Source organism: Petaurus breviceps, unplaced genomic scaffold (genome assembly GCF_028583685.1).
Source record: "Petaurus breviceps papuanus isolate PSGF00001 unplaced genomic scaffold, PetGlider_PUasm1.0 90702, whole genome shotgun sequence".
NCBI classification, from domain to species: Eukaryota; Metazoa; Chordata; class Mammalia; order Diprotodontia; family Petauridae; genus Petaurus; species Petaurus breviceps.
In genome coordinates this window covers 5221619-5237229 of record NW_027187317.1, presented here as the reverse complement: position 1 = coordinate 5237229, position 15611 = coordinate 5221619, and the positions used below count along the sequence as shown (strand labels likewise).

Below are 15611 nucleotides of genomic sequence, written 5' to 3'. Positions count from 1 at the left end.
TTAATATCAACATTTATATAATGCTTACTACATGCCAGGAATTATGCTATCTGTTTTATAAATATTATCTAATTTGATCTTCATAACAACCCTGAAAGGTAGGGGCTATTATTAATCTCCATTTTATGGATAAGAAAACTGAAGCAAACAGAGGTTTTGCCTAGGGTCATACAGCTATTAAATATCTAATACAAGATTTGAACTCAGGTCTTCTTGACTCCAGGTCCAGTTCCCTATCCACTGCACAACCTAGCTGCCTACATGCCCTAATATGCGTCTCATCTACACGAAACTCTACTCATGATTTTTAATCTCCATTAATAGAGATAATTTTAAAAATCTTTATTGGATAAACTTTCAAAAGATTACCATAATACTTGTATATACTAGTGATAAATCCAATATGAATACATATCAAAGAGTCTTTTTTTTCCTTTTATATATTTTTGCATATTTGTTCCTATAGTGTCTGTGGATTAGACAGCAAACTCTTAGAGTGGAGAGATTATATTTTATATCATTTCAATTTTTTTCCTTTTTCTAATAAAGTTCTATATACAACTTGATACTCAATAAATGCTAAGTGGGTGACTCAAAGAAAGCTTATGAAAATGCTTAAGAAAATGTAACTAAATATTAGTATTTTAATACTGGTAAATGCCCTAAGATTATGTGACAACAAAAAAAGATTGAAATTTTTGCTAAAATGTTATTATGAAGGATATTTCCAGGTTCTTAAGAAATTTTTACTGTTGTTAAGTATGCCACTCTAAATTCAAGTTAAGTGGGTAAGTCAACAAGTATTAAGCATCTGTTTTGTGCCAGGCACTGTGCTAATAGCTGGAGAAACAGTCCCTGCCCTCAAGGAGCTCCCAATGAAATGAATTTACTTCATGCAATTAAGACAGAGGTGAGATTTGTAGCTAAGAGCTGAAAAATGAGTGAAATTCACTAGAAGGCCACTGAGCTCCTTTACAGAGCTACATCTGTGGTCCTTTCTTAGATAATAGAATTAGAAAGACCTCAAACTAATTTTTAGCCTGGAATATTAGACTAAATCTAATTTAAAAATCACAAAGTGATAAGTTCAAAGATTTGCCTTGGACTCAAAGAATAAAAAGCGAAAGTACAGGATGGCAAAACTTGGTAGAGTGACCTATGTGAGGAAAAAAACCTGAGGGTTTTAGTATAATTCAGGGTCATTATGAATAAATAAAATAGTATGGCAACCAAAAAACTAATTCAATCATAGGTCACATTAATGGAAGCATGTAACATCTATAACAAGGAAGAAGAAACTTCTACTGTACTTTGCCCTGGTAAGACAATGTTTGGAATGTTGTGCCTGGTCTAATGCCACATCTTAGAAAGGCCATTGAGATGAAGGATCATATCCAGAGGAAATGTTTAGGGGGTAAGGAATTATTCTATCTATTTAAAAGTAGTAAAATTTCCTGATTCTTCAAAGAGATTATTTTTCTATGTTTGAAGTTTATTTGAAAACACATCTTTAAGTATGGAAAATGATTCATATATACTTCAGAATATTGAATTAGTATTCAGTTATAAAATGTTGGGACAAAATCAAACTAACTTTCATTCACAGGTGGGAAAATCCCCAAACTGCTAGCCTTACCTTTTAAGCCATCTACTCAAGCGATAAAAATTTCTTTTGTGTCCAAATAAAAGAAAACTGCACTATTAAAATTCAATTCAAAAGTGATAAAAACTGAACATGGAGCAGCTGGTTCGCAGCACCTTCTCTGTATACTCTGGGACATTGGGGCCCCATTAATTTTGTGTGCGTGTGTGTATGTATGTGTGTGTGTGTGATGTCTATCCCATGTGCAAATTAGCATTTCAAGTACCATAATCTATCATATAGGAGTCAGCTGACCCAAGAGAACATACCTTCCATAGCTTTGCTTAATTTAAATATCTCTTTTTTGTATGTATGGATTTGTGTTATTTTCAGTAGCATTAAACACCTAGACATTTTCTAAAATATCATTTACAAATATAGGTTGCTTTTAAAATAGGTTCTGAGAATAGAGAATACTGGAAGAAAAGATTTGAAGGAAACATTATTTCTTCTGAAATTTGTTGTTTTCTAAATCCATTTCATATTATATAAACAAATATAACTTGATGCTTGATCTTATCTTGACAGAAATTCTCATGTTACTCAATAAGTTTCATAGTGGGCTTTAAACTGGGAAGAAATTCCTAGCCTTTTTAAAAAAATAAAGTCTAAATGTAAAAATTTTTTTTTCTCATAAATACAGATGCTTAAAGGAACCACTCCAAAGCTTGCATAAAAAGTTTTTCTAGGAGAAAATTAACTACAAAGAGCTTTCCAATGACTTTTATATCATTTTCACAACAATAAAACATCTAGAACATGATCTAGGCAAAAAAAAAAGACAATATGATTTCAGAATTTATGTGATCTATTTCATGAAATATAAATATCTCCAAATATTAAATAATATTGCCTAATAAAAGAGAAATAAACCTGATAGGTATAGTTCTATAAGTTCATTCTTGGTCTAAGAATATTTTTGCTTTAGTATTCAGAGATGATCTTCCATGGAATACTATTTCAATACCTCATTGGTTTGTGAACATTGATGCTCAATACTCAAAGCTACACCAAAGAGCATAAGTTGTGCCACTTTATACCAAGCTAAAAAGACTTTGAAATCAGTCTCAGCAATGGAGTGAATCTGCTCTACAAAAACAAGCCTAGCTATGTGCACCAAAGCTTATCACCAGTAGGAAGCCATTAGGTGATGAATCCTTTGGCCATGTCAATCCATGAAATAAAAAAAAAATTTAAAAATGATCCTCAATCTTGTGCAGCCCCTTCTCCTCCTACAACGACATTGATGGAATAACAGAAAAAGGAGAAAAATTATTTTGAGAATCACAGTTTTATGAACATTAACTTTAGTTATTCAAAATGTGACATCTTTGTCAATAACCAATAAACTAAAATATTCTTGGAGAGCCAAACTATATCAATACTGATATTATCAGGATAAATGAAACTAAAAGATAAAAGAAGTGATTATGTAGTCAATCATCAAACTTATTGTCATCATTAGCAATGATTAAGTGCAACTCTTTTGTCTTTACCACTATATTGGATAAGTTTAGGACTATAATCAATACACATACAAAACCAGTGGTTTATACTGAATAATAAGTGCGATCTTTTCTTCATGTTCATTATAATCTTAGGTAAATGATTTAAATAATTGAAGCAGGGCATCTTTGTTAGCTAAATTGTCTACACCATGTGTATTCATTTTCCTTTGGAGTGGCATTTGAAAGGAAGAAAAGTTTTACTCTCACTAAGAATATTCAATACTTAACACAATTTCTCATTTAATCCTTTATGATTCCTTAGTGAAAGATCTATGATTTTATTACTGTTGGAACTACTGTTATGTATACTTTTTTTTTTTTACTAATGAAGATCACAACTTATCTGTGACTTTGAATGATGGATTTAGTGCCAGATAGGAGGGTAGAAACATTTTAGCCTAACCTCATCCTTATAGAGATAAGTAATTCAAATCAGAGGGCTGAAAATATTTGCCTCAGATCAGACAGAGTTCTAATTAGTTGCTTGAGGCATGTAAAGCTTATGTGACTTTAGGCAGATATTAACAGAGGCAGGATTCAAATTCAGACCTTCATGACTCCAAGCCCAATAAACTTCCCAGTATACCATTCTGCCCCTCAATGATTCCTTATGTGTCTAATAACAAAATTAAATATTTTATCTTTTAGGTTTTTGCCGTTTTCTCATTACAATAAGAATGAAAAGTACATCCCAATGGTTCACTCTTCAACCAAGTATAATGGCATTTCTTATGGACAAAAACAATTCCAAGATGAAGAACCTGAGAAATGGATAACTAACAAAGTAAGTTAATATGGGAATACAGAAAGATAATGTTAATGTGAGAATACAGGCTGGAAAATAACTGAAAAATAATGAATTCACACTTCCTGCTTTCAAAGTACACAGTGATGAGGTCACTTGTCCACATTCCTAGGTCATGTGAATGAAATTGCTTTTCCTAGTATTGTGGTATTGACCTTAACTTGACACATAGTCTCTTGTGATCGGTGGCATTGTGTGAGAGTTAAAGATGAGCTCTGTGAACAAAGAAAAAGAACAATTTTCCCACATATGGGGATCATACTGATATCTTTAGCATTTTAGATCGTGAGCACATAAGCACTAAACTTGGACTAGACCACAAAGATCATCTAATCCATTCTACAGATGAGAAAAATGAGACCCAAAGAAGTTAAGTGACTTGTCCAAGGTCATACAAATAATAAGCAGAAGATTGGAACCCTAGTCTTCTCATTCCAAATCCTTTGTTCTTTGTACTATACCACGTTATTATGCTCATTGTGTTCTTACCAACTGACCTAACCTCATTATTCATACCTATACATACATATACCCTCTTTCTATATACTCATATATAAATACATATGTATATATTTATGTACTTTTATCCTCAATAATTTAACAGATCAAAGGGGAAAAAACAGTAGTTACAAAATTCATAGAGGAAGTTGCTGTTTTCCAAAGGAATTTAATGATTGCATAGTTTTCTAAAAATTTTTATTACCAGCATTGTGATATTTTAACAGTATATATCTAACAAAAGAAATTCATAGTTTTCTAAAAATTCTTATTACCAGCATTGTGATATTTTAACAGTATATATCTAACAAAAGAAATTCAATACTATAGAATATTATGTCAAAGATTTCAAGGCTTCACAATTTTAGAATATTTATCATGAATCATGAAACAAAAAAAAGAAAACAACTAAATAATTACTTCTTGACTATTCTATATCATATTGTCTGCTTTTTAAATGAAAACATTTTGAGTTCCTATAGACACAGATATACCTTAAAGGAGATATGGGGAGAGGGGTTAACATTCTTCATTCCCTTTTTAGCCTGTTAATTAAATTTATAATAAGTTGCAATTCATTAAATAATTATTTTATAAATTCAAAACAAATATTTAATTGAGTAGTAGAAATGTCATTTTATTGAAAGAAATGCACCCACTTCTACATATTTTTAATATGGTTGTATATTTTAAATTGTACATTTAGTAAATTCTATAAATATATAATAAGTGCCTGTTATGTGCCAGGCACTGTGTTAAGTTCTTAGGTACAAAAAAAGGCAAAAGGCTATCCCTGCCCTCAAGGAACTTATAATCTAATGTGGTAGAAAACATTCAAAGCAAGCAGTCTCTCCACACAGAGATAAATAGGAAATAATTGAGAGGGAAAACACTGGAATTAAGAGGTGTTAGGGAAGGCTTCCTATAGAAGGTAAGATACTTAAAAGGAAGTGGGTAGAGGGTTATTAGTGAGAGTGGAGGAGGGAGAACATTCCAGACATGGGTCACAGCTAGGGAGAATGCCTAGAGTTAACAGATGGAATGTCTTATTTGTGGAATAGCTAGGAATCCAGTGCCGCTGGATGGAAGAATACATGTTATAAGAAGGTAGAAGAATCCTGGAAAGGTAGGAGGGGTGTACATTATGAAGGGTTTTAAATGCCAAACAGAGCATTTTGCATTTGCTCCTATAAGTAATAGGAAGTCATTAGAGGTGTGTGTGTGTGTGTGTGTGTGTGTGTGTGTGTGTGATCTGCATTTTAAAAAATCCCTTTAGTGACTAAATGGTGAATGGATTAGAGTGGTGAGATGGCTATATTCAATGGTCTAGATGTGAGATGATCAGAGCAGGCCCTAGAGGGGTGGTGGTATCAGAGGAAAGAAGGGAGTATATTTGAGAGATGTTGCAGAGGTGAAATTTGCAGGCAGCAACTATTTGTATGTGAGCAATGAGAAATAGTGAGGAATCCAGAATGACTCCTAGATTGTGAGCTTGAGTAACTGGGAGGAGAGTGTTGCCCTCTACAGTAATAGGGTAGGGATGGGGGTGGGGGTGGGGGAAGAGCTTAAGAAACAGAAAGAATTCTGTTTGGACATATTGAGTTTAAGATGTCTACTGGACATCCAGTTCAAGATGTCTAAAAGGCAGTTAGAGATGAGAGACTGGAGGTTAGTAGAGAGCTTGGGGCAGGATGGGTAGATTTAAGAATCGTGAGCATAGAGATGGGCATTAAATCTGTGGGAGCTAATGAGATCACAAAATAATATAGTATAGAGGGAGAAGAGAAGAGGACCCAAAACAACTGAGAGAGACAGCGATATTTACAGTGCATGATTTGAAGGAGGATCAAGCAAAGGAGACAAAGAAGGAGCAGTCACAAAGGTAGTAGGAAAACTGGGAGGCAGCATAAGCCTAAGAGAGCCTTAATAAGGTATCAAGCAGGAGAGAGTGATCAACAGTGTCAAAGAAAGCAGGGAACTCAAGGATAATGTAGATTGAGAAAAGACCACTAGATTTAGTAACTAAAATTATTAGTAATTTTTGGGTGAGCAGTTTTGGTGGAATGATAAGGTTGGAAGCCAAATTTTCAGGGGTTAAGAAGAAAGTGAGAGGAGAGAGGCACTTATAGATTGCCTTTCTAAGAAGTTTAGTCACAAGGGGCAGAACAGAAATAGGAGGATAGTTAGAAGGGATGGAAAGGATCAAGTGAGGTTTTTTGTTTTTTCAGGTTACGGAAGACATGTACATGTTTGTAGACTGTAGGAAATGAGCCTGTAGAAGAGGGATTTAAAATAAGTGATAGAATGGGGGTGGAAAAGGAGACAATCATTTGGAGGATATGGGATAGAATGGGATAGAGGGTTGAGCCTTGGTAAGGAGTATGAAACAGAGATGAAGGAGAAAGTGGCATAGGCTCTTGATTGATAGGGGATAAGGAAGAGGGATCAAGGGGTTCATGGCCAATGGTCTCATTTTTTTTCTATAAAATATGAAGCAAGTTTCTCAGCTAAGTAAAGGTAGGGGAAGCATAGGAAATTTGAAGAGGGATAAGAGGTTTGAAAGAGTCATTGTGGAGAATGGGAGAGCAAGTTGCGAAGGGAAGGTATAGTAGGATTGCCGAGCAGCAGTGAAGACCTAGTTGAGGTTATGTCATGTAAATTTGTAGTTAGAGTAATCATAACAATTGTGTGATTTTCTCCACCTTGTTCAGCAGCATGGGTAGTCACAAAGGAGATGAATGATGAGAGTAATCAAAAACTGGTTGTAACTGGTGATATGGTAAGAGCATTAGGGGTTCAAGAAAGGAGGACAATGTATAATTAAATTGTTTTACTAAGGAGTCAAGATGGGGAGAAAAAGGGGATAGTCTGGGAGAGAACTTAGGGGTCAATGATTGGAGGTCATAGGTACATAAGGGAAAGCTAAGTGAGAGATGAAAAGCCAACAGATTATGATTGGAGAAAAGGATTTCATAATTTTTTAACATGGAAGTGGTATATTTTTGGGTGATGGCAAGATTGAGGGTATGGTCATCTTTGTGAGTGGATGAGATGGGGTGAAGGAGTACTTTATGGGAGGAAAGTAGGTTAAGGAACTGAGTGGTTAGGGTATTTTGAGGGAGAATCAGTATGCATGTGGACAGGAGTTAGGGAGGAGAAAAATATTCCAAGCCAGATATCAGACTCATTGAGGAAGGAAAGGGAGTGAGTGACATGGGTGGTCTGTAGATAACCTCTAAAAATCTTAAAAGAAGATAAGTTACTGAGTAAGGGAAGAAGGAAAACCTGGAAGAGGCAATAGGGAGCAAGGAGTATTCCAACTCCTTCTGACTGAACCAGTAAGCTGAAGAGAATGAGTGGAGTTTAAGCCAGTACGGGGAAGGATAGCCAGAGAAGCTGTGTCATCAGGGGGAAGCCAGGTTTCAGTAAGAGTTAATAGATGGAAGGAGTGGGAGAGAAATATATTTAAGATGAAGGGAAGTATGTTGCCTGTGGTATAAGCATTCCAGAGGATATAGTGGAAGGGTTGAATTGATATAGGATGAAACTTTGAGGCAAGAAGGTTGAGGGGGGATGGAAATGAGGAATCAGTTGGTAGTGGGCATGAAATTGAGTTTGGATGATGATCTACTAGAGTTCAGAGTCACTGGGATATGAAGGATATTACCAGGTGTGAGAATGTTCATCACTGAATGGAAGATGCCATTCCTCTACCTTTAAAGGACAGGTGCAACAGGAGATGCGAGACCTGAAGTTGAAAGAAGGGTTGCTCTTCTTTGTACTGGAGATTCTCCACATCCCAGTTAGGAAGGTAGGCTAGAGCAGGAGGTAGAAAATGCCTTGTGCTGGTACAGATGAAAGAAATTGCTTTTGGACAGGTGAAAGATACCTGTCCTGGTCCCTAGCAATTTTTTCCTCGGGAAACACGCTGTGCCAGCAGAAGAAGGAAGGTTCAGGGCACTAGTGTACCCACAGTTCAAAGTCTTTCCACCTGAGGAAGTTGATTATAAGGTAGATTCAGAAAGTGATAGACTCCCTGAACAGATAGAAGAACTGGCCTGGCCCTTAGCAACCTTTCCTCAGGGAACTCCTGGGCTTTGATTAAATTTTTGGCATTGTCTAAGTTATACTTTGGAGTAAGCTGGTTACTTTTGACAGTCAATTAATTATTTGAGACTGCTAAACTTCCACTTAACAAATTAGTCTTCCACCATTCTAAATGATATCTGTGTGTTCTTTAGGAAATAGTATAACTGAAAAATCTGATTGGTGATTGGAACTTGATAGATATTTGATATTGAAATTGATAGATAAATCTAAATATTAATAGAAATACCCTTTTATAAAATCCCATTGTCACAAATATAAAATCAATGTTAATACTTTTCCTTCTAATGATGCAACTTTTCCAGTTCTCAAGGTGTGTGTATACACACACACACACATATAATTTACTTTATTAGGCATGTAGCTTTCTATTTGAAGTTGCACAGTGTAATAACCATCCCTCTCTTGTGTACATAAATGAACAGCTTTTCCTACATAGAGCATTGTCATACTAGTCATTTTAAGAAAATTTTAATTTGATTTTTTTTAAAAGAACATTTAAATTGAGAAATTTGGCACTACAAACCAAACAATAGATCAGACTTGTTTATAGTAACAAAAACTGACAGTTAAGTAGTACTATGTGACTTGCAAAGCATTTCACATATATTATCTCATTTGTCCCTCAAATCAGGTAAGTTCTATAAGGTAAGTTCTGTATTATTCCTGTTTTACAGATGAAGAAAATGAGAATCAGTGAAGTGAAATGATTTGCCCAGGGTCATTGCTGGTGTTTGTTATTTTCTTTCCAATTAATTTGTGATACTGTGTTCAGCATCCCTTGTTGTATATAGTATTTATTGCATTGTGATCAGCAAGTAATATGTTTAATATTACTTCTTTTGTTCATTTATTTATGAAGTTTTTGTGCCCTAACACATGGTCAATTCTTATAAAGTTATCATGTATATCTGAAAAATATATATAGGCCTTTTTATTTTAACTCAATATACTCTAAATTCACTCAACTTTATTTTATTGTTGTTAGATTTGTCTAGGTCTATAAGGGGTATATTGAAATTCTCCACTACAAAATTTTTACTGTTTCTTCCTTCTTGTAACTCATTGAATTCTCCCTTTATCATCTATATGCTGTGCTATTTAACATACATGTTAAATATTGATATTAATGGTCTATAGTACCTTTTAATATAATATAGTTTCTGTTTATCTTTTTTAAAAGCATCAATTTTTGTGGTTACCTTGCCTGAGATCATGATTGCTACACCTATCTTTATGAGTTTAGCAGAAGCTAAATAAATTTTATTCTAGACTTTTATTGTTACTTGTGTAAATATTTATGTTTCAAGTATGTATTCTTTAAACATCATGTTACTGGTTTTTGTTTTTCAATATATTCTGTTCTCTTCATTTACTGCATGATTTTACCCCATTTACATTCATAACTATGATTGTTTATTGTTTTATTTCCCTTCACCTTATACTCTTACATTCTGTTTTCCTTTTGTTGCTTCCTGGTGATGAGTTAGAAGGATTGTGCTCAATGCCAGTGCTCTGTTTCATACAATTATCTTATACTCCCCTGTCATCTCCCTCATTTCTCCCCCTCATCCAGAAACCAATCACAGCCTGTATTCATTATTCCCTTTAAATTTTTTCCTTCTTTGCAATCTATCCTCCATGTTTAGTTTGTTTTGCTCTCTGAATCTGTCATACTTCTTATTTCATCCTCTTCTCATTTCCCTGTAAAGTTAAATTTATTTCTATATCCAACTAAATGTGTATCTTCCTCATTTGACCAGTTCAGATGAAATTATTGCTCATGAACTGCACGTTTTCATAGTTTTCTACTTCCACGTGCTAACTGCAAGATGATTCTTAGCTCTCTTCTCTAGTGTATTCTTTTCCTTTCCCTTTTCTTTCCTTTAAGATAATCAAAACATGGGGCAGTCAAGTAGCACAGCGAGTAAGAGCACCAGCCCGAGTCAGGATGAGCTGGGATCGAATCCGGGCTCAGACACTTAGCACCCACCCAGAAATACCTGGCCGAGTAACCTTGAGCAAGTTACTTAACCCCAATTGCTTAAAAAAAAAATAAGCAAAACATAACAAAGCCATTTGCAGGCCCTTTGTCTTGTTTAACTCATTCTTGACCGCTGATGATAGATTTCTAAAGGGATATTTGTATCATCTTACCTGATTACAGTGTAAATATTATTTTGATTTTGTTTAATCTTTTTTCAATTGCATACTCATATTGACTAATCTGTGTTTCTTTTGATATCTAAACATGTTGTTTTTTAATTTTTACTCGGTTTCAATCAGGAAAGTTTGGAAATCTTTTATTTCATTTCATTTTTCCTTGGTAAGATTATAATTAGTTTTGCTGGGTAAATTATTCTTAATTTTAAGCCTATAAATTATTTTCTTTTGGAATATCATCGTGTTCCAAACTCCTCATTTCTTTAAGGTGGTAACTGCAAATCTTGTGTAATCCACATTGTAAATCCTCAGTTTATAAACTATTCCAGGTTGCTTTCAAGATTTTTTCTTTGACTTGGAAGTCTGGATTTTGGTTTTGATATTCCTGAGAATCTTTATTTTGGCACTTCTTCCAGGAGCTGATTGTTGAATTCTTTCATTCTCTCCTTCTCCTCTTTTTCTAAATGTCTAAAAACATGATATCCAGGTTCCTCTGTCTTTGTCTCTCTCATTATGTCTTCCCAGTAGTCCATGATTCCTAAATGATTGCTCCTTGATTTATTTTTCAGAAGTTCTTTTATATGAGGTACCTTATATTTTTAATTTTTTCCAGTTTTTTCTTTTACTTCTTAATATTAAAAAAAATTTCTCATGGAATTACTTTTTTCTGACCCATTTTAATTTTTAAGGAGTCTCTTACTTGGATGAGGTTTTATGTCTTTTATACTAAGGTATTTATTCTCTTTTCAAGTCTTTCCCTGAAAGCATTTATTTCTTTTACATTTCTTTTTCTTAGCTCTCTCATTTCATTTAAAAACAATTGAATTCTTTTAAAAACATCTTTTGCTTTATTTCTTCTAGGAGGTCTAGTTGACCTTGTATCCAAGCTATGTTTTTCTTTGAGACTTTTCTTATAAATGTTTTAGAACCATTCTGTTCTTCTGAATGTGTCTGGAGCATTCTTGGCACATAAAAGTTCTTTATGATAGGAGTATTTTTTCATTTGTTTATTTATTCTTCAAATCTTCTCAAATTGAGGTTTTGTACAGGGGCCAGGCTCTGTGCATTTCTGATAGTAATGTGTGGAGCTTGTTTGTTCCTGATTTACATTTTTTGTCATTCTGATACTGCTTTCTCCAAATGATAAGTGCTATATTTTTAAGACTCTTAAGAGTAGTTTGAGCCAGAGACCCACAAACTTTCAGTGTACCCAGCACAATCTCATCTTAGGCAAAGTCTGATTGCTGCCTTCTGATCTGAGTTTTGCAGGATCCTTTTCCAGTTTGCATTTGTTTTATACAATTATAGATTTGCCTTTTGTTGAATCTCTGGTACACTTCTACTAGTCTCATCTCCCACTAGCTAGCTTGAAGGATGTGCAGGTTCAGAGTGATAGAACTACATGTGCTCTCTTGATTTGAGCTCCTTACCTTGGTTACTTAGCTACAAAACTCACAGTGAGCTAGAGCCTAAAATCAAGACCGTACTACAGGGTCTCATGGTTGATGCTAGTTTTTGCTCCTGATCCTTTCCCAATACATAGCCTCAAACCCAAGACAATTCCTTGACCTGGTATGCAGCCTTAGGTAGACTACTAGGTGGAAGTTAACTTTCTCAGTGATCACAATGTATCTGTGGTCCAGCTTTTTTTTTTTATCATGGGATAAAGCTCCCAGTTATCTCCTCTTCCTGATCATTGAGAGACTGAAGCTTCACCTCGCTAGATCTCTGACTGCTTCTTGCCATAACACACAGCAGCAGGTCCTAGTTCTGTAAAAGCCTTTTCATGGCACCTTCTTGGCTCAATCTAGTCCCCAGCATTTACAAACCTCTGTCTGTTTCCCTGCAGTGACACTCAGCTAGAAAAATGACTCATTTTATTTATTTTTTTTGGGGGGGGGGATTTCATGACTCAGAGTAGTACTCTTTCTAGGTCTTTGTTTAAGGAGAACTAGGCTATATGGCTTCCTTCTATTCTGCCATCTTTTCTGGTCTCAGATTTCTTTCTCTAATGAACATATTCTTATACAAGCAATTAATATGAAAAGTATTAGATAATATTTCTATTTACTTAAAAAAACACAATGAATTATCATTGAGAAAAAATGAATATTTTAAAAAGAAATTACATTCAGCAAATTGAGAAAATTAGCTGTATAATACTTAATTTCCCCCCTAAAGTATAAAACAAAAATTCTGGAAAATCATGTAACTGTCATGAGTATTACTCAGATTAGTTTCTCTATTTATAAAATGTTTTTAAGTTAAATGGTTTAAATTATAGGTCTATGTCTTAATCAAAGGTCATATTTTCAAAGGCTATAAAAAAGTTTTTCTTTGATAAATACCTGAGTTCAAATCCTACCTTAGACATTTACTAACTGTGTGACCCTGGGTAAGTCACTTACCCTCTGTCTGCCTCTGTTTCGTTAATTTTAAAAAGGGGATAATGATAGCTCCTATCTCCCAGACTTGTTGTGAGGATCAAATGAGATAATTATAAAGCATTAGCATACTGCCTTGTACCAAGTAAGTGCTATATAAATGTCAGCTATTATTACTATTATTTTTTTGGTATTGCTAAATAAGCATGAAACATAGTGAAGTTGCTACCAGTCACCACAAATCTAATGTGATTTGAGAGGTCTCAACAGTTGGACAGGCTAAGGATCCAGTGCACTAACTCTAATCTTTTGCTTATCAAAACACTCACATATGTTCATACTTATTGAGGCAGAAATGATAGTCTACAGGCCTTAACTGAATTGGAATGAATTTGCATATGCATTTTAGGCAACCACCTTTAACAGTAAATTTCATTTTTTCCTTGTTTGCAAAATTCAGGAAGTGACATTTTAAGATAGTCCTTGTTGATAGATTCCTCCTATGCCTTATTATAGGTGAATTACAACACTACTGCAGCACTGTTTCATTATTTTCACAGGCATTTTGGCCCCAAACAGGATTTTATTATCTACAAAGCATAAAAATACCCAGCACTCCAAAGAATTAATTTAGAGAACCTAAGCATATTGCACAGAACATAAAGTTGACCTTTACCGTCTACAGCTTTTGGGATGGAGTGGGATGTGGAACACATCATAGATTTAATGTGGCACAACGCTGTCTGCAGAAACTTGGGTGGGACTGTGACTGCCTGCCCATGGCACCCGATGATTGAATCTGCTGTCACCAGCATCCTGATAATAATGAACATTCAGCTTAACGACCGTGATTATGATTATCATAATTGATGTGCAAGTGCAGTGTGTGGGGATCATTATAGCTGAACTGTACAGCAGAGAAACATGCCTTAGTTATGGATAATTTTACTTTTATGCATTGATTGGGATAAAATATGCCTTTCTATTTAAACAGACCAGCTTCATATAATTTTAGGAAGCTTTCTACATATATGGATTGATGATTATGCACTTACTGAAAAAGAGACCATACTGTTGTTTGTTTTGAGTGGTTTCATTTCATTAGTGACTGTAAACAATTAAATAATTAGATGTAATTGAGGGAAAATATTTTTCTTATGAGGATGGCCTTCAATAATCAAATATTCAGTTTATGTTTTTTCTCTCCTCTGCAACACACCAGGGGCTTCACTTTCCTATTATTACTGATCACCTCTCTCTGATTTTGCCAGAAGTCAGTAGGAGGATCCAGGAAAAACATACACTCATATAATAAAGATACAGATTGTATTTAATGTGTATATATATATATATACACACATATACATAAACACACACACATGTTTCCTACCAATTCTACAATATATTACAATTTACATTTATATAGCACTTATTGATTTACAATGCATTTTTTATGTATTTACTCATTTAATCCCACCAATAACCCTGTGAGATAGGGAGTACAAGTATTTTTCCCATTTTATAGGCAAGAAGCCTGAGGTTCAAAGAAGTTAAGTAATTTTACCAAGGTCATGTAGCTAATAAATAATGCACTTAAACTTTGTCAGGTTTTCTGACTTAAAGTCTAGTGCTCTGGGATTAGAACCTGAGGATGAAAGTAAGTGTGGGGTGCTTTAGGCAAGATTCAAGGAAAATCTAACTAAAATTAGTCAAAATGTATTAATTGGACAGCTATGTATACATTTGACTCCAGAATGTGGAATGTGAATGATGGTGGCCAAACATGAGTATATACATTTTCATCAAGAAGCACAGCAAGCTTGAAAACCTCTGGTTTTCAAATGGCAATTAAGCCTGAAACGGCAAGATCACTACATCTGATTATTAATAACTCTACAGCCCTAAAGAGACCAAGGGAAATGTATTCTTCTGAGGCCTGTAAGATTTACATTACCCTAGGTGAGATGATTGCCCTAGATATGCAGCTGTACACTGTTGTGGAGGACAAAGACTTTTGTTTGACAGACTAAGGTTTTATTGCCTCACTATAAAATTCTCCTCGAAGTTTTTGAGCTAGACTGTGATTCTTGAAATTATGAAAAGTTGTATTTAAACTTTCTCAATCTATAAAAATCACACACAAACCAGTCTTCCCTGCTATGCTTTGATTTTAGAGCAAAAGCAGTTAAATTCTTTGTCTAGGAAAGGCCACCAAACCTAGCATCCATATAACTATGCAATTAGTCTTCTAATTTAAGATTGTTTTTCTTAGAATAATAAGTCAAAGGTAGCCTACAACTGTTTTGGCATCTCCTCACTTACACAAATTTCTTTCTTCCTTCTCATTTTCTTCCTTCTCCTCCTCTTCCTTTTATTCCTTCTCCTCCTCTTCCTTTTCTTCCTCCTCCTCCTTCTCTTCTCTTCCTTCTCCTCCTCTTCTTTTCTCCTCCTCTTCTTTTCTCTTCTCTTCTCTTCTCTTCTCTTCTCTTCTCTTCTCTTCTCTT

At 34.5% G+C, this 15611-nt stretch overlaps 1 protein-coding gene and 1 long non-coding RNA gene across 3 annotated transcripts in view; one reads left to right on the top strand and one right to left on the bottom strand.

Annotated features, from left to right (window-relative positions):
* Positions 1–15611, bottom strand: part of LOC138144645 (uncharacterized) — a 157472-nt gene that overhangs the window by 59504 nt on the left and 82357 nt on the right. The window lies entirely within an intron of this gene.
* SPATA17 (spermatogenesis associated 17) overlaps positions 1–15611 on the top strand; it is a 282415-nt gene that overhangs the window by 222975 nt on the left and 43829 nt on the right. For both annotated transcript variants that reach the window (XM_069066027.1, XM_069066028.1), the window contains one exon: positions 3799–3934. In XM_069066027.1, the coding sequence (XP_068922128.1) occupies positions 3799–3934 (136 nt within the window). The remainder of the gene's footprint in view (positions 1–3798; positions 3935–15611) is intronic.